This window comes from Taeniopygia guttata, chromosome 9 (assembly GCF_048771995.1).
Source record: "Taeniopygia guttata chromosome 9, bTaeGut7.mat, whole genome shotgun sequence".
Lineage (NCBI taxonomy): Eukaryota > Metazoa > Chordata > Aves > Passeriformes > Estrildidae > Taeniopygia > Taeniopygia guttata.
In genome coordinates this window covers 14654890-14680486 of record NC_133034.1, presented here as the reverse complement: position 1 = coordinate 14680486, position 25597 = coordinate 14654890, and the positions used below count along the sequence as shown (strand labels likewise).

At 45.6% G+C, this 25597-nt stretch overlaps 1 protein-coding gene across 1 annotated transcript in view; it reads right to left on the bottom strand.

The window, feature by feature from the left end:
- Positions 1-6047: 6047 nt before the first annotated feature.
- MB21D2 (Mab-21 domain containing 2) overlaps positions 6048-25597 on the bottom strand; it is a 60141-nt gene continuing 40591 nt past the window's right edge. Inside the window, exon 2 of the mRNA XM_030280079.4 lies at positions 6048-9713. Coding sequence (XP_030135939.1) covers positions 8449-9713 — 1265 coding nt within the window. The 3' untranslated portion in view covers positions 6048-8448. The remainder of the gene's footprint in view (positions 9714-25597) is intronic.

Genomic DNA, 25597 nt, shown 5'->3' with positions numbered 1-25597 from the left:
GAGGGGAGGCAGACACAGCCCATCTCCTCCTGGCTGTCAGTGGCCCTTGGCTCCCAGACAGAGCTCCCTGGGCTCACAGGGTGCCATGTCAAGGGAAGTGCTCAGTGAAACAGTGGCAACTATTGAAGGAGAAATGGCATTTGGATCTTAAGGACCTTTTTGCAGTCAGGCGAGAGGAGTATATGTGGTTACACTGGGCCCAGGCAGTCCCCAGGGTGAGTTATTACATGACAGTGGCAATAAATAAATGTTTCAGGGACTAGGTCTGTGCCCACAAGCACCAGCAGTGCTGGAGGATGTGACTCAGGTGTCTAAATGCCTCACTGGTCCCTTAGACCTCTGATCTGTTTATACAATAAACACACACATTGACTCAGTTCTTTGTGATAGATAAATCCCACCACCAGTCATAAACCATGGCAATTCATAAGCCCTCAGCTTTGTGCCCAGATACATTCCATTCCTCAAGGCAGGTGCAGCTGCACAGCTGCAGTTATTCATGCCTGAAAGGAAAGGTCAGCATTCAACAGGGTTTGGGACAGCTGTGAGCCACAGAGACACAGCACCCCTGACCTACTGACTGCTCTGCTGGGCTGAACCCAGAGCCCAGCACAGGGGTGCCTGTAGCTGCCCCCAGCACCCCCAGACCACACCTGAGATCTCTCCTGTGTGTGCCTGGGTGTGAAGGAATGGAGGGGCAGGAAAGGCAAGCCAGGCAGGACCCAGGCTGCAAACATCATCAGATCTCCTGACACATTGTATGGGAGTTACTGAACATGCCTCATCCTCACACTGTTGCACTGCACTGGCTTCCTTTTAATTTGAGACAAAATTATCAAGGTAAGAAACAGTTCACTGTTCAGGAGAATTTTTAAGACACTGATACAGCAAGAAATTGGAAGACTAAGAGTTCAATATGCAGACACACACAAACCACAGCTGTGCTTGGTGATCAGTGGAGCAGTCACATAAGGGTTTGTGTTTGTCTCCAAAACTTTATCTTTCCAAAGTTATCACAGCTGTGTTGCCAGAGCAAAACCCCTTCTAAGCAGAGATCAACAAAGTAAGGTTCCTTGTGAGGTGGCACAGGCAGAAAATCCAAACCTACCACAACATTAAAATAGATCATGTGAACCTTCTTTTCACTCTTGCCTCTGCTCTGTGGAAGGGCTGTGTACAGTGTACTGCTTCTTAGGTGTTTTGGGGCTTTTTCCCCACCCTCTTTCTCGTGAGCTATTATTCAGAAATGGCTTTCAAACTGAAGCACTGACTGTATTCAATCAGTTTCACAATGAAGCACAGTACTGCAGCAGCAGGTGCCAGTGTGCAGGTACTGCTACCACACCCTGCAGCCTCACTCCACCCCTCACAGCCACACTGCTGAGTTTCCACCTGCTCAATGAGCTGGAAAGTAACAGGCAGGAGGCTTTGCTCAGTTTCCTCCATATTTGGATTTTCCTTGGGAAAGTGTGATTTCTGTGCGTGCTGGACCAGTATGCCCTGGCAGCTTGGGCAGCTCTGTGCATAAGAACAACAACCAGGGCCTCTGAATTATTTACTCCAACTCACATGAACTTGCATTTCTCTTCCTTTTCTGCCCAGCCACCACGGTGCGTGCTGCTCCATGAGTAAGCTGGAGAGACAGATGACACAGACGATGAAGTCACACAAGGTGATTATAACAAAATATGACAAGGCATTTATGCAGCTCCATTCAGCAGCATTTAATTTCATTTTATTTCATTAGAGTTCATTATTGCATAGCAGAAAAAACTCTGGAGAGTTTATTTAAAGATGGAGAGAGGAATGGGGCAGGGTGGGTGCAGTGGCAAGATAGACCAGAGAAAAGAGTTAAGACATATTTCTTTCTATACCTCCTGCTGGACTGGGTTTCACATTCTGCCTTCAGTAGGTTTTGATGTGAAAAGAGCCATGCCTTGTGGAAAGAACAACTGAGGAATTGGTTTGTGCTACTGACCTGGTAACATAGGCCTTGGTGGACTTAGTCACAATGGGCTGGTGGGACCCAGAACAGCTGAGTTCCATTTCTAGAATCTCCTTTAACTGGGCTTGTGCTCTTTCCTAGAAACCTTCTGTAATGACTTCCCACCATTGTTCTTTCCATTTTAATCAGTAGCAGAGATGATGTTACTGCAACTAACTCAAGAAGTCCACAAGAGAACATCTGTATGTACCCACAGAAGTCCTGGATCCGAGTACAACACTTGCCAATCCCAGTTTTGCCACCACTGATTAACAAAATAATCTAATGAATTAGAGCACTGAGAAGCACTGTGCACCTCAAGCAAGATCAGGCAGAACCATCAGCAACTAGAGGAAACCTCTTGGAGAAACTCAGTGAAGGTTGCAGCTTTGATTTTTTTCATTACAGCTCTTTTGCCTGTTACAGGGTGTTAAAAAGTGCTGGTCTGGAGGTGGACCAGACGAGCTCTGGAGCCCAAATATCAAAGTTCTGGTCTCCATCCCTCACGGTGGCAGAAGGCAGAAGAGCCACAGCAGCTGTGGCTGCTCCATGACACACGTAAGCTCTGAGACACAAGGGCACCTCTATGGTGGCACAACTCATGGAGACTGCTCCTGGTCACTGCACAAGTCACAGTGCTGGAAAGGTTAGACTTTGCAGTGGCTTTGTCTCTTTGTGTGTCAGCTGTAGGGAACCTGGCCTGCCATCATCAGTGTACACAGACCCGGCCCATACCCTTCAAACACAACCAAAGGCTGTTCTGAGAGCACAGACTGCAGTCAGGAGCAGCCTGACCCTGCAGGGGATGCTGAAGGTCAAAGACTGGTTTGCACAGAAACACCTTGGCATTCATTCTGTGATCAGCTGCAGCCCACAGAAGTGGCAATTAATGTGTGCATAAGCCCTGGCAGCAGGAGGCAGGGGAAGGACACAACAGGTGAAGAGCCCCTCATGGAAAATGTCCATTCCTTTCTTTGCACAGTGCTGAACAAATCATAAAACCTCTCCCCTCCTGTCAATGTCATGGTATGGCGTAAGCAATGGAGACCTGGAGACAAAGCCATTAATGAGTCAAGTGCCTGACGTCCTTGGCCACAGCTATGATTTGTACCCACTGAAGTGGACAAAAGCAGCTCATGTCTCTCCACCTCCCCAAAATACAGCTAAAACAAGGGAGTCAGATGGGTTGAGAATCAGGGAGAAAAGTGGCTTTTTGGGCTCAATTTTCACTTTGCACTGAAGCTTGCTTGACTTCAGAATCACATACCATGTCTTCTGTGTGCTGAGCAAGACCTCAGTCATGTCTTTCATACTGATATTCCTAACACACAAAAACTGAGGGAAAGACAGGGCTGAGTCAGTTTGAAGAGAGCCTGATGCCCCTGATCTGCACCCACATCTCTGCCTGGTGAATCAGGCTGTCTGGAGACTGAGTGAGAGTGTGTTCCTCTACCACAGAAGGCCAGTAAGATAAAAATAACCCCCAAAAGCCTACATTCAGCCTGAAGCACAGTGCTGAGCCAGGGACAATGATAATAGGAGAACACAATAGTTCCTCAGAGCAGTCCTAAAATAATAGATTATAAATGGCAAAAGGGGAGGAGAAGGGAATGAGGGCTATTTTATCACTATTCTAAAAGCATTCAGAGGAAACAAATTTGGATCCACTTGACAGTTCTTGAAAGCCAAAATATGCTAAATATAATGCTGAATGTCCCCAAACCCAAAACATGTCAGCAAGAGTCCCTTGGCCAGGGTGTTCTTCTTCCACCCTCCCCTGGTTTAGCCTTTGCCCCATGATGGTTATTTGCCTTTCTGGAGAGCTTAATCAGGAGCTATTAGAGACAGTGCTCTCTAAGCTGTATAATGTTAAAAGTCCATTAGCTCACCCCAAGCAAGGCTGGCAGGAGAGAGATGATGTACTTGCTGAAGTTGAACAAGCTATTTGCATGCTGAATACTTCTAATCACTGAGCAATGCCAGGAGAATGTGAACATTATTACCCTCAGCTGCCCAGAAACCTTTTGAACACCCTCACTTTAATACAAGACAAAGTGGCAAAATGCATCCAGCACTGAACCCACAAAAAGGGACAGATGGATGTTTTTAAGCAATTCTATACACACACTATGCACAGCTTTAAAAAAAAAAATAAAAGAAATAATCATTTAGCAAAATCTATCTTCCTTTCCCTCTGCTAGTCACTTGCATTGTGCATGGCCACTTATATTATGCATGGGTTAAGAAAATATGATAAATGTCTGCTTACTTTTGGTCTGACCACAATCAGCTTTTATCCAGCAAAGTACACATGCTTTGTTTTAAGCATATTTTCAAATCTCCCAATGGAATTAGGACTGACATTTTTCAACGCCTGTTTAGTCAATTTTTAGCAGGCACAAGCCTGTCTCACAGCCCTCCATGGGGAGACCAAGCACTGGAAGGGCACAGAGCTCAGGTGTCCAGCCCAGAACCACCAGAGCTGCCAAAAGAAGGTTGCTGTCCACTGGAAAAAGGAAATCAGGGAAAGCCCAATAATCTAGATCAAAATTAGTGCTATTTGTCACAATGACAACAGAGAAAACAGACTACTAAAAAACAGCTCTTTCAGAGGCTTTTGAGGACTGGCTTCTATTTTGGGCAGTGCATGGTTAAAGCCCTGCTTGTATTTCGCTGCAAAGAGTGACTCTGATGCCCAGTTGTAGTTTTCTGGTTAGAGCACCAACAGTTCTCCAGGCTAAAGTATTGGAATATGTGCAGAAACCAATTTATCACAGCCAGACAAGAGTGACTGAGGCTTCACACAACATACCTTAAGGAGCAGAGACTGCAGGCTGACAAAAAGCCTTTGGTCTCTTGTTCCCTTCTGCCTTCAAATGAGTTCTCCCCATATAGCACAGAGAGTAAGACCCTTTAGCTGGTGGTTCTGTCACCTCTGCAGCAGCTCAGGTGTCCTTCTGAAGAAGTGACAGCTTTTTCAGCATCTCCCAGAACTTACAACAACTGGAACCACTCAAATTAGCTGCTTTTCCCACTGCCCTACTGGAGAGAAACCCTATGGAAAGAGAAAAGGCAAAAGCGTGTTCCAAGAGTAGGACCAGAGTCAAGATGCCCAAGGAGGATCACACTAGGAGGTGGAAGTGGAGCCTCTGAAGGGCACTTTTCCTTCCCCTCCACCTTTCTGATGCCTCAAAGCCAGACCCTCTTGGCTGGGACTCCCTCCCTTTTAACCCTGTAGGAGTCAGTAACTCACAAAGGATTCATCCTACATGCCGCCAACCCCTGACAAACTGTCCCAGTCCTTTTGCAACATCACTCAGGGCAGGGAGAAGTCAGCAGAAAGGTGGTTAACAGGCAAAAAGAAAAGAAAAAAAGAAACCTTATCTGCCATAGCAGTGGGTGCAGAACTGAAGCTCCCATGGAGACTCTGCCTCACAGCAGTGACTTGTCTCCTCTTCACATCAGCAGGGAAGATGCCTACATTGCTAGTTTAACGCAAATTCCCTCATATTTCAGTGTTTGCCAGATTGGCCAAGTCTCTAACCCCATGGGGCTGAGTGCTCTAAAATGCTCGTGTGAATGACTTTCAAGAACTCCCTAATAGGAAAAGCACCGTGGTTTCCTTGAAACTTGCAGAGAGAAGTAAAGAGTAAAAGGTCATTGGTATCTAAACCCACTGACTACTTTGAAATCCCACATAGAGACTTCTGCACTTCACAAGTCTGTGCCAGTATATACTCAAAGGCAAAGGGGACAATAGAAAAGGAAGAAAATAGTCTTTTTTATTCTCTAATACACAAACCACTTGTCACCTCTGGGCTGGCAGCTTGTTTCATTAACTTAACTATAGTATGTGGGGAGGAGCAAATACTAAACAGATACAAACCTGCTGCAGATTAGGATTCTGTCTCCTGGGAAGACAGGTGATCCAGGTAGAGCATATAACATTCTCATAAACCTACCTGGAAAACTGCTTTTCAGTCCAGTAAAAAGTCAAGCCTCCATTCCCCCACAAAAAATCCCCAAAAAACCAACACACAGAATGCAGGAAGAACAAGGTGGATACTTTTCAAAATGTTTTTTTAATTAAAACCAAAAAAAGGAGCACACACCAGAGCTTGACATGGGCTAGTCAAACTGCTGGTCACCAGGAGGTTGAACTGGCATGAGGAAGGCTGTGTTTCTGCATATCTCAGGAGCACTGGCACAGACAATGGGTCTCCTGGGAGAGTACTCTGCCTGCCAGGCTACTGCTGCTTTGTGCTGAGCAGATTTCTCATGTGGTGATGGCAAACTTCATCCTGCAGCCCAGACTCTTCTTTCAACAAACAGAAGTCCCAGAGACTGGGGAAGAAACCATTTCAAAAAATCTGCATTTTCCACGCAGTTCTGGAGAGGATTCCCCGTTGTTTCTCCTGCCTCCCCCAGGCAGGTTTCACAGGTTTACATGGAAACTCATCTTTGGCAATAGCCACATGGGCAGGACCCAGCTCTGCTTCTGTTGAAGCCAATCCATGTCCTTTCCCAGACCAAACTGCAGCTGCACTGGGGCTCATGATCAAGAGCCAACTGTGCTTTAATGTTTAATCCTCATCCACTCCATCAGGCCAGCAACTTCTGAGAGCTTCTTGTAAGTGTGTACCAGTAAATTCAGGTAAATGTGAACATCTTGGCTATAGCAATGGGGTGAAGTTTTCAATTATGCCCAAGAGATGGCGGAGTTAAAGTTTTAAGACATGACTTGGGCACTAGATCAGGTATTGAAACCTCCCTGCCATCTAATAAAGCAGTTGCCAAAGCTGTTGGTGTGCTGCTCCACCAGCCTGGTTTCTTTACCACAAAGGCTGGACTGAAAAAGTGACACATTTTTCATACACAATTTTTATCAGTTAGAATTTACTAGATATGCACCTCATTTGTCTGTCAAATATTTTAAAAATACTTCAACCTGCTCTAATAATCACATTTTAACACATGCATCAAGTTTGGATCAGAACAGCGTCTCTGGGATAATCAGTAAGCCCAAATTGCTGATTTAAGGCCTAAATATCAGTCACTGGCCAGCCAGCCACAATAAGTCACTCTATCCTTGAACTCTTGGAATTATTTTTGGCTCAGACTAACCCTTGTTACCATACATCTTACCCTACACACAGAAGAAAAGTGTATCTGTTTTTCAAGGCTACTGTTGCACCACAAGTTTACACACAAACACAACTTTTGCAAACATGAGACCAGAGTAAGATCTCCACCGTCCCAGGGTGAGTCAGAAAGTTCTCAGGAGTCCAGGGAATGGTAACTGCCAGAAAGGATCAGGCCTAATACATGCATTAGAGAAGCAAGGTAGCTCCTTTGCTGGAGGTCTGGCTGATTCATTTTGCACATACCACTGCTTTAGCATTACATCCTTATCTAATGGTAAACCTGTTTCAACAACATGCAATACATATTAATGCAATATGCACTGCAACACACAATACGCATCCAAAGAAATATGCCAATGCAAAACTCTGACTGCTCACACATAGCCGGGCTAACAAGGAAGTCTTTTACAAAAGACAATCAAGAAATCACCTGAAACCATGAGACCGGAGGGGTCCCAAGCAATCAGCAATATTGAGACCTAATAACAGATGCTAATTCATGAAAAAAACACAAACAGTGGGACTGAGGTAATGGCAGAGATTTCATTAGTGCAATTACATTTAAAATGGTATGTTCTTTAATAGAATTTAAATAAGGCTTTGAATAATTACACACACTAAAACTAACATTCCATAACCTTATTCCGCATGGAAAAGCAGCAGAAACAACCCTCTGGACTGTACAAGGTCCAATTAATCAACAATTACATTCAAAAAGTAGATCAAAACAGAAACAACTCTTTCCCCAAAAAGCTGCATCATCATCTCTAAAGTCAGCTTTCTGCCCTATATCAGAAATGTGAAGAACAGATGAACTGGGCTTCAGCCCAGTAGATTTGGCCTCATCAGATTACCAGCAGTGCTTTCCAACCCAGCCTCTCCTCATTTCTTTAGGGTGATGGAAGCTCATGGAAAAATAAGTGAATTTCTGAAGCAACAGAAGGTGAGTTTTCCTTTCTCCCATCCCAACAATGTACATAAATTATGGAAGCTTGGAAAAAACCCCTACATTACACTGCGGCTTGTGTTTACGATGCATGTCCTCCTTTGGAAACTACTCACAGACAATGGGGCAGAGTGGGTGAAAAAAAAAAAAAAAAGCAGCATATGAAATAGTAATATACTGTTCCAAAATCTGCATTGTCCTGCAGAAACAGGATTTATAATTTGTTCAGATTGTTCTCAACAGATCCAACCTATGCTGGATATGTAGAAACCAAGAGACTAAGTCATCAAGGAAAACCAAATTAAAAAACCTGCACACTGCAAGAGTTTTAAAAAACAAAACAAATAAAAATCCCAAGAAACACTGACGAAAGCTCAGAAAAATTTATCATCAATTCTGAAGTGGGGCCTTGTGACATCATCTGGATTAATGAAGACAGAGATGGACTTTCCAGGGTTCTCAGTCACTAGCTGCTGCAACTTTTTGGCTAACCGGTCATCAGGCTGGTTGGGGTCCCCTCCATCGGACTGCGGGGAGGGGATGCTGGTGGTGCTGCCCCGCCGCTGCAGCTCCAGGGTGAGCCTGTTGGCTGCCTTGACGTGTTCGATGGCAGTTCGGAGGTGCTCGGCGGGGTCGGAGCGCACCGAGGACAGCTTCCGCGCGTGGAGCATGACCGTGTCTTCCGAGAGGTGCTCCAGCATGTTGCACTGCGGGATGAAGTAGTTAGGGCACATCTTGTTGACCAAGCAGTGCTGGAGATCATCAATGAGACCCAGGAGGAAATGGGCGGCGTAATCCTCCTGGGCCAGGTAGCTGGCTGGCAGCCTGTCACAAGCCCACAGCATCATGCTCCGCAGGTGATATGGGCTAATGGCTTTGGGGCGGGACAGCAGTTTGATGATGATGGCTTTGCAGGCCTGGTAGGCTTGCATGAGGCTGCTGGAGATGCACTTTTTCAGCTGCACTTCACTCCTGGCAAATGACAGCCTCCATTCATTGTCCTTCTTCCCCTTGTAGGAACATGCAGGCACTAAATAAAACCCACTTATGACTTCCTCCTCCGTGATCTTCCCATCCCAGAAGTGGTTCTCCATCAGCCAGCTCTGTGCCACAGCTGGCCAGCCTTTGAAGGACACCACGGGGACAATGTCATACAGCATACGGCTGCTGCCCACTCCCAAAATAATGGATATGATAGTCCCGTTTTTTTCTACCTTCTCCACCTTTGGCATCCCTCGTTGGGGCTTTTTCTGGATCTCAGAGAGCACAATGCTAATGGATTCATAGAACCAGTCTGCAACTTTTGTTGGGGAGAAGAAGTAATTGGTAGCTCCATTGATATGGTCCACGATTGTGCAGCAGTCCTTCCACTTGCTGATGGTTCCTTCGTCGAACAGGCGCAGGCTGAGCCAGGAGTGGCACAGGGCCGAGTGGCGCATGTCCAGCGTCACCGGCTGGTTGCGGTCGTGCAGCTTCAGCGCGGGCACCAGCAGGGTGAAGTCCATGTCGTAGTCTGTGCCCCGGGCATAAACGTTCAGCTCATCGAGGTCAATGTCCACCACACCTTCCCGCACGCCGCCTGACAGCAGCAGGTACTCGTTGGCTACAGGCAGCTTCTGGTCGAGTTTCTGAACCATGCCTGAAAAAGACAGAAAGAGAAGTCTTTTCAGAAAAGGCAAATGGATCTAGGATCTAACCAGGATTAAAACCCATTCCATGCCCAGCAGGAAAAAAAGCAGCCAGAGGTATGTGGACAGCATGTGGACAACATTTGGTCTCACCTGACTCAGAGCAAGGCCTTCCCTGCATTCCTGGAATGTGTGAAGTCCATCCTAAACATCACATTTCAAGCAATGGAAAAAAACAGCAGCCTCTGGTGAAACACAGCAAAGCTACTTCCAGAACTAAATGTAACTCTTTAAACACCTACTAAACTAATTTTTCACCATATTGACATTTGTTTCCAGAGTACCCAAATGTTTCACCAACACTCCATAGAGAAAAAAGAACATTAATTTACTCACTGTCCTTATTTTCTCTCTGGTGTAGAAAAAAGCTGGACCAGCATCAGGGAGTTGGTTTGTTCATGAGTGAATGAATAGCTACAAATGTTAGTTCAAGCAGGTCTGATTTTACAATCTGCTTTACATCCACTGATGAACAAGACACCACGAACAAAAGAAATGCATCCTTCTCTTATGGGTGAATGGAGCAGGTTAAATAATCAGGCAATTAGAAAAGCCAGCCCTGAAATTGTCTCTTCAAGCTGCAATGACATAAAATATCTATCAGCTCCCCAGAACACAGACATGAAGACAGATTTTTACTTTCAGCACCAAAACCAGACACAACATTCACCCTGCAGTGCCCGTACCATTTGTACAAAGCCAGGTTTTCACTGGGAATTCTATAAATACACCCCACTGTGCTGTGTCCATAGAACATGAACAGCAGACTGGGAAGAGACTCTACACGGAAGCTGAGATATTAGCACCTCATTCAGTGTTCAAATTAGGCTTAAAATCGAGCTGTGCACTTCAATTTCTCTGCAGTCCTGCTCCTGCTTTCTGGGCTGTTTCACTGCTGGTGTTCCTCTTGTGGTTAAATGGTTTTTGTTGCATCCAAACCTCAATTCAGCCACCACACCTCAGCCATGATGGAACAAAGGCCAGCGGTTCTGAATGGAGGTGCTGAAGTTGTTATAAGCACTGCAAAAGGGATAGATTTTATTCCTTACAAGTACAAACGCACTAGTTTCTGCTGGCATGCATTCCTGACTCCAAGGAGTCAGGAATATTCTGAAAGGCAATATGGTTTGTTTACATCAAGCATGGTCAAATGGACAACTTCCATTAAACAGAAGCTAGTCTTAGAAAGACAGTAGGAGGAATAACTAGCCAGAGGCATGACGGAGTGAACCAGAAAGCTGCCAGTCACTCTGTCAGCCCAGAAATCACAGGCAGACACATCAGGAATGTGGAACACAAATGATCAGCACTACAGTCTGAGTACCCATCCTGTCACAGACCCAGTGGCTGCAGAGCCTTTCCTGAGGTAATGCATCCCTGCAGGATCACAGACACTGCCTACACTAAGTGGGTCACCCTAGCAGAGAGCAGCAGCAGCACCCCAAGGCACTGAGGGCTGCACCAGGCTGAGTGGCACTGCTGGGCTTTCAGAGACACTCACCTGTCCTTTCCTGCACGCTAGGGCAGCAACAAGGAAACACTACCTGCATGCACATAGGTAAGCCATGACCAGAGCAAAATCGAAAGCTCTGTGGACCTGATTCCTTGGGAAAGCTAAGAAGATTGTAGGAAGAGGCCTCTGTGTGAAGTAGAATGTATCTTGGGGCAATATTCAGTGTACCTGAAACCTCCCATGTGAAATCCCTTGTTAAATACACTTTACCTGTTTCATTCCTTCCAAGAGCACTGGACCCAGTCCATTTTTCTGTATTGAGCTGGGATGATTTTCCTGCCATGCAGGCAAGGACTTAAACCCTCTTATTTCATGCAGCTCCAGGGGCTGCAATAGAAGGAAATAGCTCTAAAAGAGTGCTAAGAAACTCTTCCTGCTAAATCCTGAGCTAATCCCATTCTGCGATCTTGCCACATGCTGCCCTGCTCATCCTCAAAGGGTAATAACTAAGAAAAGCTTCTGTCAACCTCAAAAACATTTTCTGAGGCTTAGACACACAGTGAGCTATGTTACCCTGATCTGTGGAGCAGCAGAGTCTTGCACAGGCTTCTCTATCCCAGAGGCCAAATAAGTAGCAGTCTCTCTTTTGCTGTACCCAGAAGGGTTTTTTTAATGGGCACCTAAATTGACATGACTTCTGCAGACACTACTGACACACTGCCTCTGAATCCTGTCCCTGAAGCAGTGCAAGCAGCCTTAGTGCTTTACACCTCTGTTAGAAGTTGAGTCCAATACCCATAATATCCATGAAGTAGAGTCTGGATCAATCACATCTTAGGGACAAGGAGCAATTTCCCCCCCCCCCCCCAAAGATTAATGTACTACTGGCCCTTACTGTGGGGAAGCACAGCTATTCATGGTATGAAGGGTTCTGATGGCCCATCCCGCCTCTACACAGCCAAAATTTCCCCTCAGGACAGTGGTCTGCCATGCAGATCTGCAGATGTTCCTGAGACAGGCAGACAAAATGTAATTATCCTACAGAAGAAAATGTTCATATCTATAGGATTCAATAAGGGATGCATTTTTCTAAATATTTTTAAACTTAAAGGATGAAAAATGCTCTGCAGTGAGCCCTTCGCACCAGAACTTCTATCCCAGAGTCTTCAACTAAAAAAGAAAATCAGGATTTTTCCAAAGAGATTCCCCACTACAAAATCTGCTGTTGGATGATTTGCTCTCCTTGGCCTGAACAGATCCTTTGTCCTTACATGGGAGCAATAGAGTCGATAGTCTAACCCCATTCAACAAGCAGCAAGTGGGACTCAAGCCCTGCCTTCTGTATGCTGTCAATGAGTCACTTGATTTTCCCTCTCCAGAACTCTAGACCTACCAGCAAAAGAGAAATACTGAAAAATAGTGAGGAAATGGTTACAGGAAATGATCAAATATATCATCAATATCTCTCTACCTGGCTGGCTGCAGTGTAAACTCAAACCATTGAGCTCTGCTTGGCACAGAATTTCCCCTTCAAGTCCTGAACCAGCAACATCTGCAGCTCTGCCACAGAACAAGAGAAGGAAATTTTGCTAAATGATCACAGCAGCATTGCTGATCCAACTGAAGTGGTGGAGCAGGGAGTTGAGATAAGGTCCCCTTGAGGAAAGTATATTTAGAATAGGCATAGAATGTTCTATAAATAGTTGAGATGGCCAAATTCAGGATTACCTAAGGCTTTAGGGGTTTGCAGTGTCTTCAAACCACCCCCCTTGCTCACAAATCTATTTAAAATGTGAAGGGATTCAAGGAATCCCATCAGCCAACACTGTGTCACACACTGTGTGTCACAAAGCTTTCACCCCAGGCTTCTCCAGCCCATGAATGTACAACAGAAATAAACACTCCAGTTCAGCAAGCGTGTAAGTGCAAATACAAATAAAAATATCAAGACTGGTACTCAACCCAAGTACTTAATAGCATCAGTGGGCAATTTGAGCTCTGTTCTTTTCATTTCAGTCCCAGGACCACCTGGGAGGAGAGGCAATAGGGGTTACAAAAAACTAATGAAATTTATAGAGGATCTGTGGAGTTGTCTGTAAAGACCAAACTAGAATTTGTAGGGTCAAACACACAAAACAAATTTTAGCTGAAGCACCATCTCTCATGGTATTAAAGTAGGTTCACTGATATATTAGAAGTCTCTTGCTGATACCAGGCAAAACACATAATTTGCAGTAGTACCTTTTGTGACACTGAAAAGGTTGTTTGGCAAAGCTAAGTGAGAGACTGGTGTACCATTGCCACTTCTTTCTAAAGGAGTTCTATTTTTCTAGACATGACTAATTTAAGATCTTCCCAAGCTATTAAATTTGACATTCTAACACGTGAGTATGCTTGCAAGCATGAGAAAGGCAAGGATTGTAAGAATCAGGAGCACCACCTGTAGGCCAGGCTTGCTAGTTGATTTACTAAACACGAATTCAGAGGAACACAAGTGAGCAAATGAGTTCTACCAACAGAATGTCATTCCTTTGTTGTTTCTTCAGTGTCAGGGGAAAAAAGTATTTATTTCTACTTCAAGGACTAAGATATAAATAGAATAAAAATAGAGAAAAGAGATTTTACTTTATATAACACCTACATTTGGGACACATTCTTGAATGAACTGTGACTCTGATACAGATGACACAGAGACTATTCTTCCCATTAAAAACAAAACAACAACAACAAAAAAAAACACAATGCAAAGATTACAGAATTTAAGATGATCAGATTTCATGACTATTGCAGTGTGTGCTGGAATCCACTACTATTTCATGACTAGCTTTGTATAAATAAGGAGGAACACACAGATTTGTCTTTGAAGAAACTGATCACAAGAAAAATACTACATAAAATCTTATTTCTAACATATGCCTTTCCTAATTCTAGAAGTCTTTCTTCCTGACACTTTAGATGTGCAACCATTGCCACCAAAAGGAAACGTGGCAAAACAAGATGCTGTTCTGTTAGTCTGACTTGTTCTCATCAATCTGAAGGGGGTGATGGTCCGGGCAGTGACTGAATTCAGGAGGCTTCTCCTGCATGGGAACTAGAGAGAGGTCAAAGGAGCAGTGGAGGGCTTAGAAAGGTTCCACAGAGGAGAATCAGCAGAACCTTGCACACAGAAGAAGCCTGTCACAGGAATTCTGAGAGCCAAGCTAGACCCAGGCACTAACTGGTGTATGCCCCCCTCAAGTTCCCTGGCAGCCTGATATAGAAGGGATCTTTCTTATATATGTGATCTGTTCTATAGGGAAAGCTAAGGACCACTCACATATCCTACTGCCTCCCTCTTTTCTACTGCTGCATAATCCTTCCACAGGACCCAGCATGCATAGTCAAGGCTCTTGATTTTTCCTCACAGGTTCACCCTTTTTGATGCATAACTTTGAGAATGACTTTTTCCTTCCATATGAAATCATTACCATTCTGTAAATCCCAAGGCCTAAGGAAGTCTGACCTCCTGGATGATCAGACAAATGCTGCTCAAACGAAAGAGTTCTGCAGAGGTCTCCCAGCTATGCCTGAGCAGTGTGTGTTGAATTTCAGAGGCTTCTTTAAGACAGGATGAGAGGCCACTCTGATGCATCTGGACTCGCAGATTCTTCTGTTTCCCTTGGTAATTGCAATTCTATTTATGAGCAGCACAAGTTTTTGTTACACAGGAGAACTGGAAGAGTCAGCTCTTTAGGGGAGTCTTTAGTTACAAAGCACATTTTGAGAGGACTGTCGGCGGAAGCAGGCAGGGGGTGGGAAAAGAGTGGGGAGACTGAGCCATGTGATACCAGTTTAGTCAAATATGGGATGCAAGGGAAGGAAGCTGCTCCTTGCAGACTGATACACCAGTGTCCTACTGATTCTCCTCCTTTTAGAAATCTTGTGACATGGTGACAGAACACACTGCAGGGCGACAGCACCCCCTTGTAAAAGAAATCAGCTTCTTTCTCCAAAGTCTTCTTTAAAAACAATATTAAAAGAAGTGTCCCAGTTTTTTTCCATTTTTCATGTGTCCCGGTGGAAGCCACCCACCTCACTGAAATCCTGTTTGGCAATGGAAAGGGGTGTTTCATGGTGCAAGCAGGAAAAAAAAAAAAAAAAAAAAAAAAAAAAAAGAGCAAGAAAGAGCCCATATTCAAAGGGTGAGCCTGTACAGTGAAGAGTGGTGCTGTCACAAACATCTAAATCCACTCTGGCACCAAAACCAGCAGCAGTGTTTCTGTAGTGATCTGCTTGGCTAAACCAGTCAGGGCTCAGAGACCACAACAGCAGGACCAGACTGCTCCCAGAGCCGGAGCCAGCGTTTTCAGAGGAGCCCCTGCATTGCTGTGCACCTCTACTCTGGGCAGGAAGAGTTTGAGAGTCAGTTCCAAACTCATGCTGGGTTTCCAGCACGCCAGTCTGCTTATTCAAGAGTCTTATCTCCAGAGTCATATCAGCCAAACTAAGACAGGAGTGATGAAAGGTGAAAGCCTATATGGAATACGAAGTGCAAGTCAAAGAGGTGCTCTAGGGTCTGAAAAAAGTGGGTAATGAAGTCTGAGAGCAGCTGAGAAGCAAAACAGAAGGAACAGGGGATAGCTATAAGAGAGGATAGCTATAAGAACAACTTGCTGCTGCACCCCAGTTAACACTGCACACTGTGTCGATATTTTCAAATGTGCATAAGACATGAAATTCCCTTTGGAAATGGCACAAGATGCCATCTCTCCTGGAACTGCAATACCAGAGACAAAATATGCCAGGGGACAGATTGTTTTAACAGTTCCACCCTCTGGGACTGAGAGTGCACATTTGGCAAGGGCTACAAGGGTCTAGATGGGCCATTTCTGCTCACACCCCTACAGAGCACTGCTAAATATCCAGCAAGATGTTACCCTGGGGGAGACTCACCAGGATTCCTCTCTTGGATCTGATTACAAGGTAACAGTAGTGGGCACAAACCAGGTTGAGCATCTTGAGTACAAACACACAGCTTGCAGGAGAGGCTGTTCTGCCCTTGTTTTTTCTAGTTCCTTCCCTGTTACTGAGACCCTCACAAGAGCACAACAACCTCAGAGTGGTAAATAACATGTCCTGGCTCAGGCAACTGCTGCTGAGGGCTTTCAGAAGAGTATTAAGAACAAGGAAAGTACAGCATAATAATTTTCCCTCTGCAATCTCCAAGCATTCTCTGACTTTGCTATTTCCCAAACCAGAGGCAGTATTTGCTGCTTTGTTTTTAATAGCACTGACAGACTTCTCTGCCTGGAATGTCTCTCATTGCTTTGTAAATCAGTTATATTTTTGTTATAGTTGATGCCTTGCAGCACTGTGTTTCACAAAACACATCTCAAAAGGACTTCCTTTTGCCAGCTTGCTAGGAAATTAAGAAAATCACCTAACCATGGCGCCTTCCATAGATCACTGAAGATCTTACACAGCTTCATCAGTCATCTTTCTTCCACATTGAAAAGGACAGCTGAATTAATCTTTGTTTAGCCGACTGTCCTGATCTGCAGTTGTGTGGGCCCTGGTACTGCTACACTGGAGAGAAATGAGATGGTCAACACTGCATGACACATGAAAAGGTGACTGCTGGGTGAATGCCTTCACAGTCCTCAGAGAAATACCTCAGCAGCCTTGCCTGCTAAATTAGCCTCACTTCTCTGCAGGTTTGCTCAATGTAATGGAGTCCTCCTCCCCAAAATTTAATTTCACCTTCACCATGTTCCCCTTGTAAAAGCCAACACCAATCCCATCACGTCACAAGGGGTGTTGCTGACACTGCAAAAGGACTGTGGAAGTAGGACAGGGTAAGGTTTGGGAGACTGCACAGGGGAACAAAGTCCCCAGCCTCCCTCAGGCTCTCATCCCAATCTGAAGAGTCAGCGCCAGGTGCCTCTCACAGAAAACACGTGGCAGCTCTCCACTGATGAGCAAAGCCATTCCCTTCCAGACCTGGGAACACATTCTCCTCTCACTCCAATCAGCCACAGGGCACAAGTAAATATCACACAGAACTTGACTCCAAGGTTGCAAAAGCACTTTGGGCTCCTCTGGGACGGTTTTGTGTTCTCAGTTACTGCCTGGTACCTTTTTTCCATCCTGAAAAGACTAAGTTGCCACACCACTTTATGTTCTGGTGCTGCCACACCACTTTATGTTCTGGTGCCACTGGGCTATGCACAGAGAAATGCCACCATAGCTTCACATCCTCTAAATAACGTAAGGGCCTCCACTGTGAATGCACTTTGAGCTGTTCTACCAAGACTCCTGCTTACAGCTATCCAACACACCAGAAATTCTCACCCCAGCTGCTAAATTACCAGCTTGCTTTCTTTTCCTTTAGTAGTTGTTTTCTACAAAGATAAGTCAAAGCCAAGACAAATCACAGCAGCATTCCTTATGAACTGGGCCTGAGCTAACACTGCTCATCCTCAGGGCCTGCCTTTTCCATAGTAACAGCTCTACCTTGCTGCAGAGCAGCAGGAGATTTGTCCTTGACTCAACAATTCTTCAATAAATCATCCAGAAAAGCTAACCTTGCATGTGGAGTACACGTGGTGACTAACAGCCATCAGGGAGTTGATGAATAACCGCAACTGTAATTCATGTCCTTGATTTTTCCTTAAAACTTGGCTCTTGGGGTCAATGACATGATCAGAATGGCATCCCTTTCAATTGCTTTCATTCTCTTAATCTACCAATAACAAAATCTATTTAGGTTTGTACAATGGGACAGGTCAGAAAAAAGAAGGAATGAAGGATGATTCCAAGAAACCCGCAAAGCACCAAAAGAGTGCTGGAAATCCTGAGTTCTCTGAGTACAGAAGGAAAGCAGGTGTCTTCAGAAGCCTTTCTGAGGCATGAAGTAGAGAAAATTACATGAACTGAGTCTTCTCTCCAGCCCTTAGAATTCACTGGACTCCATCTGCACAGACCTGATCTGGCCCCTTTGACAAATCTGGTATCCAAACACTGGGGGAAGACAAGACAGATAGGCCAAATATGGCTGAGACAACCAATGCCAGAAGCACAATATAATTTTTCTCTGTCCTTGCATATGAGCATGGATTGGACTAGCGAGATGAGGCAGGGAATGCAGATCCTTGTCAGAGAGTGCTGGAATCAAAAAGGCTTAAACAATACAGCTGTGTCTGAGCTCATGAAGCTAAGAGCAAACTTTCCTGCAGTATTACCCAACTTCCCACCCACCACTGAGAACATGGCCAAAGCCATGCGGGGCTGGATCAAGTCACCCATAGGAGAAGCTTTTGCCAAAGCCCCATATGCAGCATCAGCTGTACATATGCTGCTGGATTTCACATTCATGAAAAATTCCTCTTCATCCACATCACCACAAGAAGTTGATACAGGCCAAATTTGTTGTTAGCAGAAAACAGAACAGCTCTCCTGAGGTGAATGGAAACGTCAAGAGCATTTCTCCTCGTTTTCCATGGGAGACAGGCAGAGGAAAACCTAAGAACTCTAAGCTTGTCTGTCCATGTCCCATTGTTCCTATCATCTTACTCCAGCTTCATCTTGCAGAGGTCATATGTGACAGCACACAAAAGCCAGCAGAAGTTTCTAACCAAAATCTCAGATTTTACAGCCTTTTTTTTTTTTTTTTTTTTTTTTGTAGGTGAGCACTGTCATCTGTCAAAGATCACAGCAGGAAACACTGTGTGGATTCAATCTCCATCAAGCACCAAGCCCACAGCCCCAGCAGCTGTCAAGGATCTCTTACCCCTGCAGCACAGGCAGTGGCCAGGAAGCATGGAACTGAATAATTAGAGTAAAAGAGAAAGGGAAGAGCAGTAGGGTAGAACCTGGACCACCTTGTGTGAAGGTATGCAGTAAAATGCCACTGTCATTTTGGCACAGGACAGCAAAGGTGAAATGCAGCCACCAACAGTAAGAAGTCACATTGCCAGGTGGCCCTGAAAGATGTAGGTGTTGCAGCTGCCCTCCCTCCAGTGTGAGGTGGGAAGGAGGAGCTGGTGGAGCTGGCAGTGCTCACGGGCCAAAGCCCTGAAATCATCTGCAGTGAGATGAGGGCTGCATTTTTGGAGCAATTCTCTGTTACCTGGAGCATGGTTTGAAATGCCCCTTACACAGAACTCCCATCCCATTTTACCCACTCTGCTCACTCAGAAGAAATTCCAAGAGAACAACCACATCTGTTGCAAAGCCTTTTTGTGCTTACCTGGAATGAAATAAAGCCTCACACACATATTTATTTAAAGAAAGGCCTGGTGATCTCTTGGCTCATCAGGATGAAAGTTATATTGCAAGGTGAAGGAGGAAGGAGAAAGCAAAATTGTTGCTGATCAAATATAAAATACGTGAAATATGTTCCAGGAAGCTGTCCCCGCCAATAGCCTAGTCCCAAAGCAATGTCTCATATAATAATCTAATGGAATAATGGCATGAGCAAGATTTGGGTCCAGAAACTGTCAGAAATGTATGCAAAGGACCTCACAAAGTAGGACTTCAAAGTCTTCTTGTAACAGAAAGCTGATGACAATCAAAGCTCATTTTTCATATCTCATCTCGTAACAGGGCTGCTTCACCTTCCTGACTCTGAAAGCTCATGTGAGCAGAATCCCATTCACCAATGCCCTCATGTTTGAGGAAGCAGTGTCCCCAGCCCAAATATACATGAAAAGACAGGTCATGAAATCACAACAATGTCTTTCCAGTTTCATTTTCCCCAGTCATTTTTGCAAGGTGGACAGAGGAAAGGCAACTACTGCTCAAAATCCAATAGAAATATAATTCAATAGAATAGAAAATTCAGTTAGCTCACAGCTTTCCCCTGAAAATGTGAGAACTAGAAATTATTTGTTTACACTCTATTTAACAGAGAACCTCATATAAGTCCAGTAAAATGCCTTAAGGAAAAGGCATTTTATACTGCTATATATATACTGGTAGAATTTGCCTACCTGCATTTGGAGTTTCTTTTAAAAATTAATATCTTTATTGTCTTATACAGTGGTAATCTGGAATTTTAATCCTACAAATTCCCTTTTACATACAATCATGAAAAATGCTAAAAACTGCTCATAAATGATGATAAAGAATCCATGCTCAGAAGAGTCAGGTACATAGATCCTTCAAATGGATTCAGTAATTAGAAATCTCACCTGTATTTTATAGATGTTGTTGTGAAAATACTTTGTAAAATTTCCCTTGGAATACTCAGCTCCTGCAAGGCTTGCCATCCCTTGCATGGAAACACTTCCCAGCACAACAGAGACATATTGTTTGAATACAGTCCTGCTACACAGAAAGTAACGAGTAACACAGTGCTTGCTGGTTTCCCACTGACAGCTGGTCTCCACACTGTGATTAACAGACAAAGAAAGAAGATTACAGACTGCCTAAATTTGCTAACACAGTTTTCAGAATTAATTGCATGAGGTAGAATCAGGAATACGAGGGTGTGAGCTGGCCCTGTAACAAGGGTGCTTGTCCCTGAAGTCAGACAGAGCTGAAGTACAGCTCATATCCAGGAAATCCGAGCACAATCCTACTTGTTTGCTCCTGGCTGCACTTTAGGAAGGGGCTGGCAGAGGCAGAGACAGACAAATACTGGTTTGCAGCTGAAGCCAAGCATCACCAAAGCACAAATCCCACCCTGAGCTGCGCTGCTGCTCTGGCTGTACTGTCCCACCTGTGCCCAGGGAGACCTGCCTTGGATGATGGGCTGGGCCAGGATCTGAGGCCCCTGAGCTGCTCTACTCTTCTTGCCTCACAAACAACCCACAGGGAGGAGCAGTGTAAAAAGACCTTTTAGATTTCCTTCCCAACTTGATGGGGTTTGGGGCACTTCCTAGTTAAGCTCAGGGATCAGCCAGCTCTTACCCACAGACACAGCCCAGAGGAGGGCAAAAGTATGTCTGGCATCCTCTGCCTATACAGAGGGCACCACTAGGAGGACCCTCCAAAATTTTTGTTTCTAAGACACAACACCCTGCCCCAAATTATATCCTGAGTATTCAAAAATTAAGTAAGAAATATTGCACAGAACTTTGTTTGAGGACGAAGCAGCACTTTGTCCCTTCCCAGAGAGATGGCTCATGAAATCACAGTGCTGCTAAAACATCCCTGCTTTCCCAAGCTGAGGACATTCTACTTTGCTGCTGGTTCTTTCGATCACCATATTGAGTTTTAAATCTGAAAATCTGAAAGGAATGAGGGATTTGTCTTTACCAAAAAAAAAAAACCAAACAAACAAACAAACAAAAAAAACCAAAAAAACAAACAAAGGTGTCTGCTGCTAAATAAAGATAGATACTGAGAGATAAAAGAAACAATGGGAAGGATTCTACTAATTGATGAAAGGAGTGAGAGGGATTTGTCTTTACAAACAAACAAACTGTAGGTGCGCTGATAAATAAAGCCAGATACTGAGAGATGAAAGAAACAATGGGAAGAACCATAAATTCCATAGGAGTTTCACTGACTGACACAAGGAAACGAAAAGGAGGATATACACTAGAAAGCAGTCTGAGGTAGAAAATGAGGATGTATATTAGAAAGCAGTCTGACGTATTAGGTGTTCTGGGAAGTCTGTACCTCTCAAGTACCTCAGCCAATGGGGAAAGAGAGAGGGACATGCGGCCGGGAAATGAGGATAAAAAGGAGGCTGCGTTCTCCAAAAATTAGTGAGAGCCCAGGGGAATGCCCCACGGCCTCTCCCTTTATTCGAATAAAGTTACTGTACTGCTCTGTCTCCTTTTTGGACATAAACCTCTGGTGCTTGTAGATGAATCTTCCTGACAAATCTGACTTCAAGCTTTGCTGGCAGTCCCCAGCCGCCGGAAGGAGGAGGAGGAGGAACCGCTCGGCCTCGCCGCGGCGCGCTCGGTGCCGGTGCCGGTGCCGGGGCGGGCACGGCGGAGCGGGGCGGGGCGGAGCGGTGCCGGGGCGGGGCGGGGCGGGGCGGAGCGGGGCGGGGCGGGGCACAGCGGGCCGGTGCCGGGGCGGGCACGGCGGGGCGGGGCGGGGCGGGGCGGGGCGGGGCGGGGCGGTGCCGGGGCGGGCACGGCGGGGCGGGGCGGGGCGGGGCGGGGCGGGGCGGTGCCGGGGCGGGGCGGGGCGGAGCGGGGCGGGGCGGGGCGGGGCGGTGCCGGGGCGGGGCGGGGCGGGGCGGGGCGGTGCCGGTGGCGGAGCGGGGCGGAGCGGGGCGGAGCGGGGCGGGAGCGGGGCGGAGCGGGGCGGAGCGGGGCGGAGCGTGCGGCGCTCCCGGCCGGCGGCAGGGGGCGGCAGCGCACCGGGAGAGCCGCGCCCGCACAGACCCGCGCACACCGGCGGCACAGCCCTCCGCGCCTCCCGGCAGCGCTTGTCGGAACTCAAAATGTCCCTCAGACATTTTCAGAGGTTCCAGGCCTTGGTCAGAAGCATTTTAGACCCTGGCAAGCAGCTGAAAACAGCTGTGATCTTGAGTTTGAGCCATGGAATGAGTTACCAACTTTGAAGGTGGAACAAGCGGTCACAGAGGGTTAGATGGTATAATAAAAGTAGTCACAAATTAGAGGGGAAAATTTTTTAGTATTGTACAGGGGGGTTTTAACACCTGTACAGGGGGGTTTTACTTTGTACATGGGGGTCAGGAGTCCTAAGATGGAGAAAAGTGGGCCTGATCCTGTTCTTCCTCCTTCTTCCTTACCTCCATGTTCTTGGTGATGTTGGCACTCACAGATTGGATTAGAGTAGAAAAGCACATTGTAACATAGATAGTAGGTATTGGGGAAAATCTGTAAACATATAACACGTAATATATCATATAAAAGATAGCAGCAGCCTTGGGCGGGGAGAGAGACGACGGAGACACCGGACAGTGAGGGTGTCAGGAGTGTGTGTGTGTCTCTGCCTGGGCCGCTGATCTAGGCAGCCGCAGCGGGTGAAGACAATCTTTTAGATAGCTAGCAATAAACTGCCTGAGACCGAACCACAAGAGGCTGCGGAGTTTTTCTTTGGAAGCACGGGTTAGAGGAGAGACTTTACCACCACACGAGACCCCTGAATCAATCCCGGGGTTCTCACAAGCGCTCACCGGGCACAGCCAGCTCGGACACCATCGCAGCCCCGAGACCAGCGCCGGGCTACCAAACCCGCCCGCTCCATCCCTGTCACCGGGTCCTCCCGCAGCAGTGTACGGGGTGCGAGCGAGATGCGACTTTAGATAAGCCAGAAGATAGACACCAAACCTGTCTGCAAATCCTATTTAATGCCAGATTTCCAGCTTGTGACGACTGAAGGAAAAGGCTAGCATTTTGTCGAAGCCATCTGTACACAGCTCCTTTTGTGCCGTTCTCTTTGAGTATTTATGCCACTTTGCACAGCAGCACAACGGAGCAGGCAGCGAGCACCACGGCTTCAAAGGAGAACAACTGCTGTTTATGGAAGCACTGTCAAGAATTTATGGCTAATGCATTGTGATAAGTTATGAAAAGAGAATGAATCATTGCAGGTAAATTTAGTTCAAAAATTAGATTTTCTATTTCTTCATCAAAAACCAAGTAAACTCTCAGCAAGCACAGAGCTGCCTAGGAGCAGTTCTTGTGTTCAGTGGAAGCAAGTACGTCAGTTTAAGGACAGAGCCCTCCTGAGAGTCAGATTGAAGGTGAAGTCAACATCTAACTAATCTATTTCCCTTATTTATGTTCCTCCTCAGAACATTTATTTTCCACTCAGAACATAGTGAATGCAAAAAAAAAAAGTAATCTAGCAGCATTCAAAATTAAATGCAAAGGGGATCATGTAGGAATGCACATACACCCACGTATTGGAGAGCGGGGTTGGGATTTTGAAACTGTTTCAGGGCAATAAATAGAGAGTCTGTCTGGAAATGGGGGACAAGCAGAAAACATTAAGGAAAAAAAACCAACAAAAACAGTGTTGTAAAGTTGAGTTTGTATGTTTTAATCCAGTGTATAAAATTTCTGAACAAAATCGATTTAAAATGCACCTAAATAGCAGAGACAAAGGAAGACAAAAACAGCTTCTTAGTCAAAGGAATTATTTCTATTTTGTTAGTGTGACTTCCAGAGATTTAAAATACAGACCATCCTCTATGGGCAGTCTGCTGCAGAAAAGGGAGGAGGTTACAGCACGACTCCACCTGTAGGACCAAGATTCATCAAACTGTTCATGTGTCAGCTGAGTTAGGGGTCAGCAAAGGAACAAATCCAGAGTGGGAAGCGGGTGCATTTAATTTGTTTAATTAATTGAATGTGTGTGCTCTAACAGCTGTGAACATCTGGCAACACAGAACACATCTGGGATAAGGGGACATCAAAGGAACAAACCCAAGCACCCTTTGAGTCTACAGAAATAACAAACTACCACCACAAGTGCTGTGTTGGTAACACTGCCACTGAATGAACTACAGCATGGTGCCCAGCAAGAGCATCAGCTCTCAGGGGGGCTGGGTATCTCCTACAGACACTTCTGAAGCTGCATTTAAATAGCTATTGTCACACCCACACTGTAGCTGTAGGCCACCAAAAACCTTAATGGAGGAGACAAACATGTATTTTTCTGCCCCAGAACACTCCCTAGCCTTTGAACACTGCTCAGACACTGTCATAGGAGACACTGCTGGGATACTCTCTTGCTGGCTCCAGACATGCTTATCCAGAAGCAGCCTACCAGCAAGCCTATTTCAAGCCCTAGAATTTATTTCCAAATATTGGACTGTGATTCAGGATGTCCTGTCACGTTCTTTCCCCCTTGCCCCCAACTCAAATGCAGTCAGGAGTCTGAAAACAGGGAGGTGAGTGGTAATTCTAAATAAAGCTTCATATCTATTTTCCCATTCCACTCCAGTTAAAAGGAAAGGGCCCAGCCCCAGCAGTCAGTGTGATGGACAGGGCAGTTGTTGCAAGGGGGATGGGTGGAGGTCCAGTTTAAGGATCATGGGAGGAAATTCTCTCCTGTGGGGAAGTCAGTAAGCAGGGACAACACAAGGGACACATCTGGAAAACAGCAGAGGAAGCAGAAAAAGTGAATGAAATGGCAAAGAGAGCCCTCCTAGGGCAATAAAAGTTCCTGATTCCAAGAGGAATTCTTATCAAATCTAATGGGATGTGGTCTGGTTTTAAAGCAAAATGGTGGCAGTTCAGAAAACACACACAGGTTTTAAGCACTGAACAGCAACACTCACCAGAGCTCCTTAACTTTGGTGCTCACTCTGCCAAGGGTAGATGAGCTGGGCATGGAGCAGAGAGGAGCCAGAGACTCTGTAATTCAGAATCATGCTTTTGAAAGCCTCAAGTATTTCATCTCAGTGGCCTGAGACCAGAGCTTGTGTAACAGAGGAAACAAATGTGGAAACAAGTGAAGCAAAGA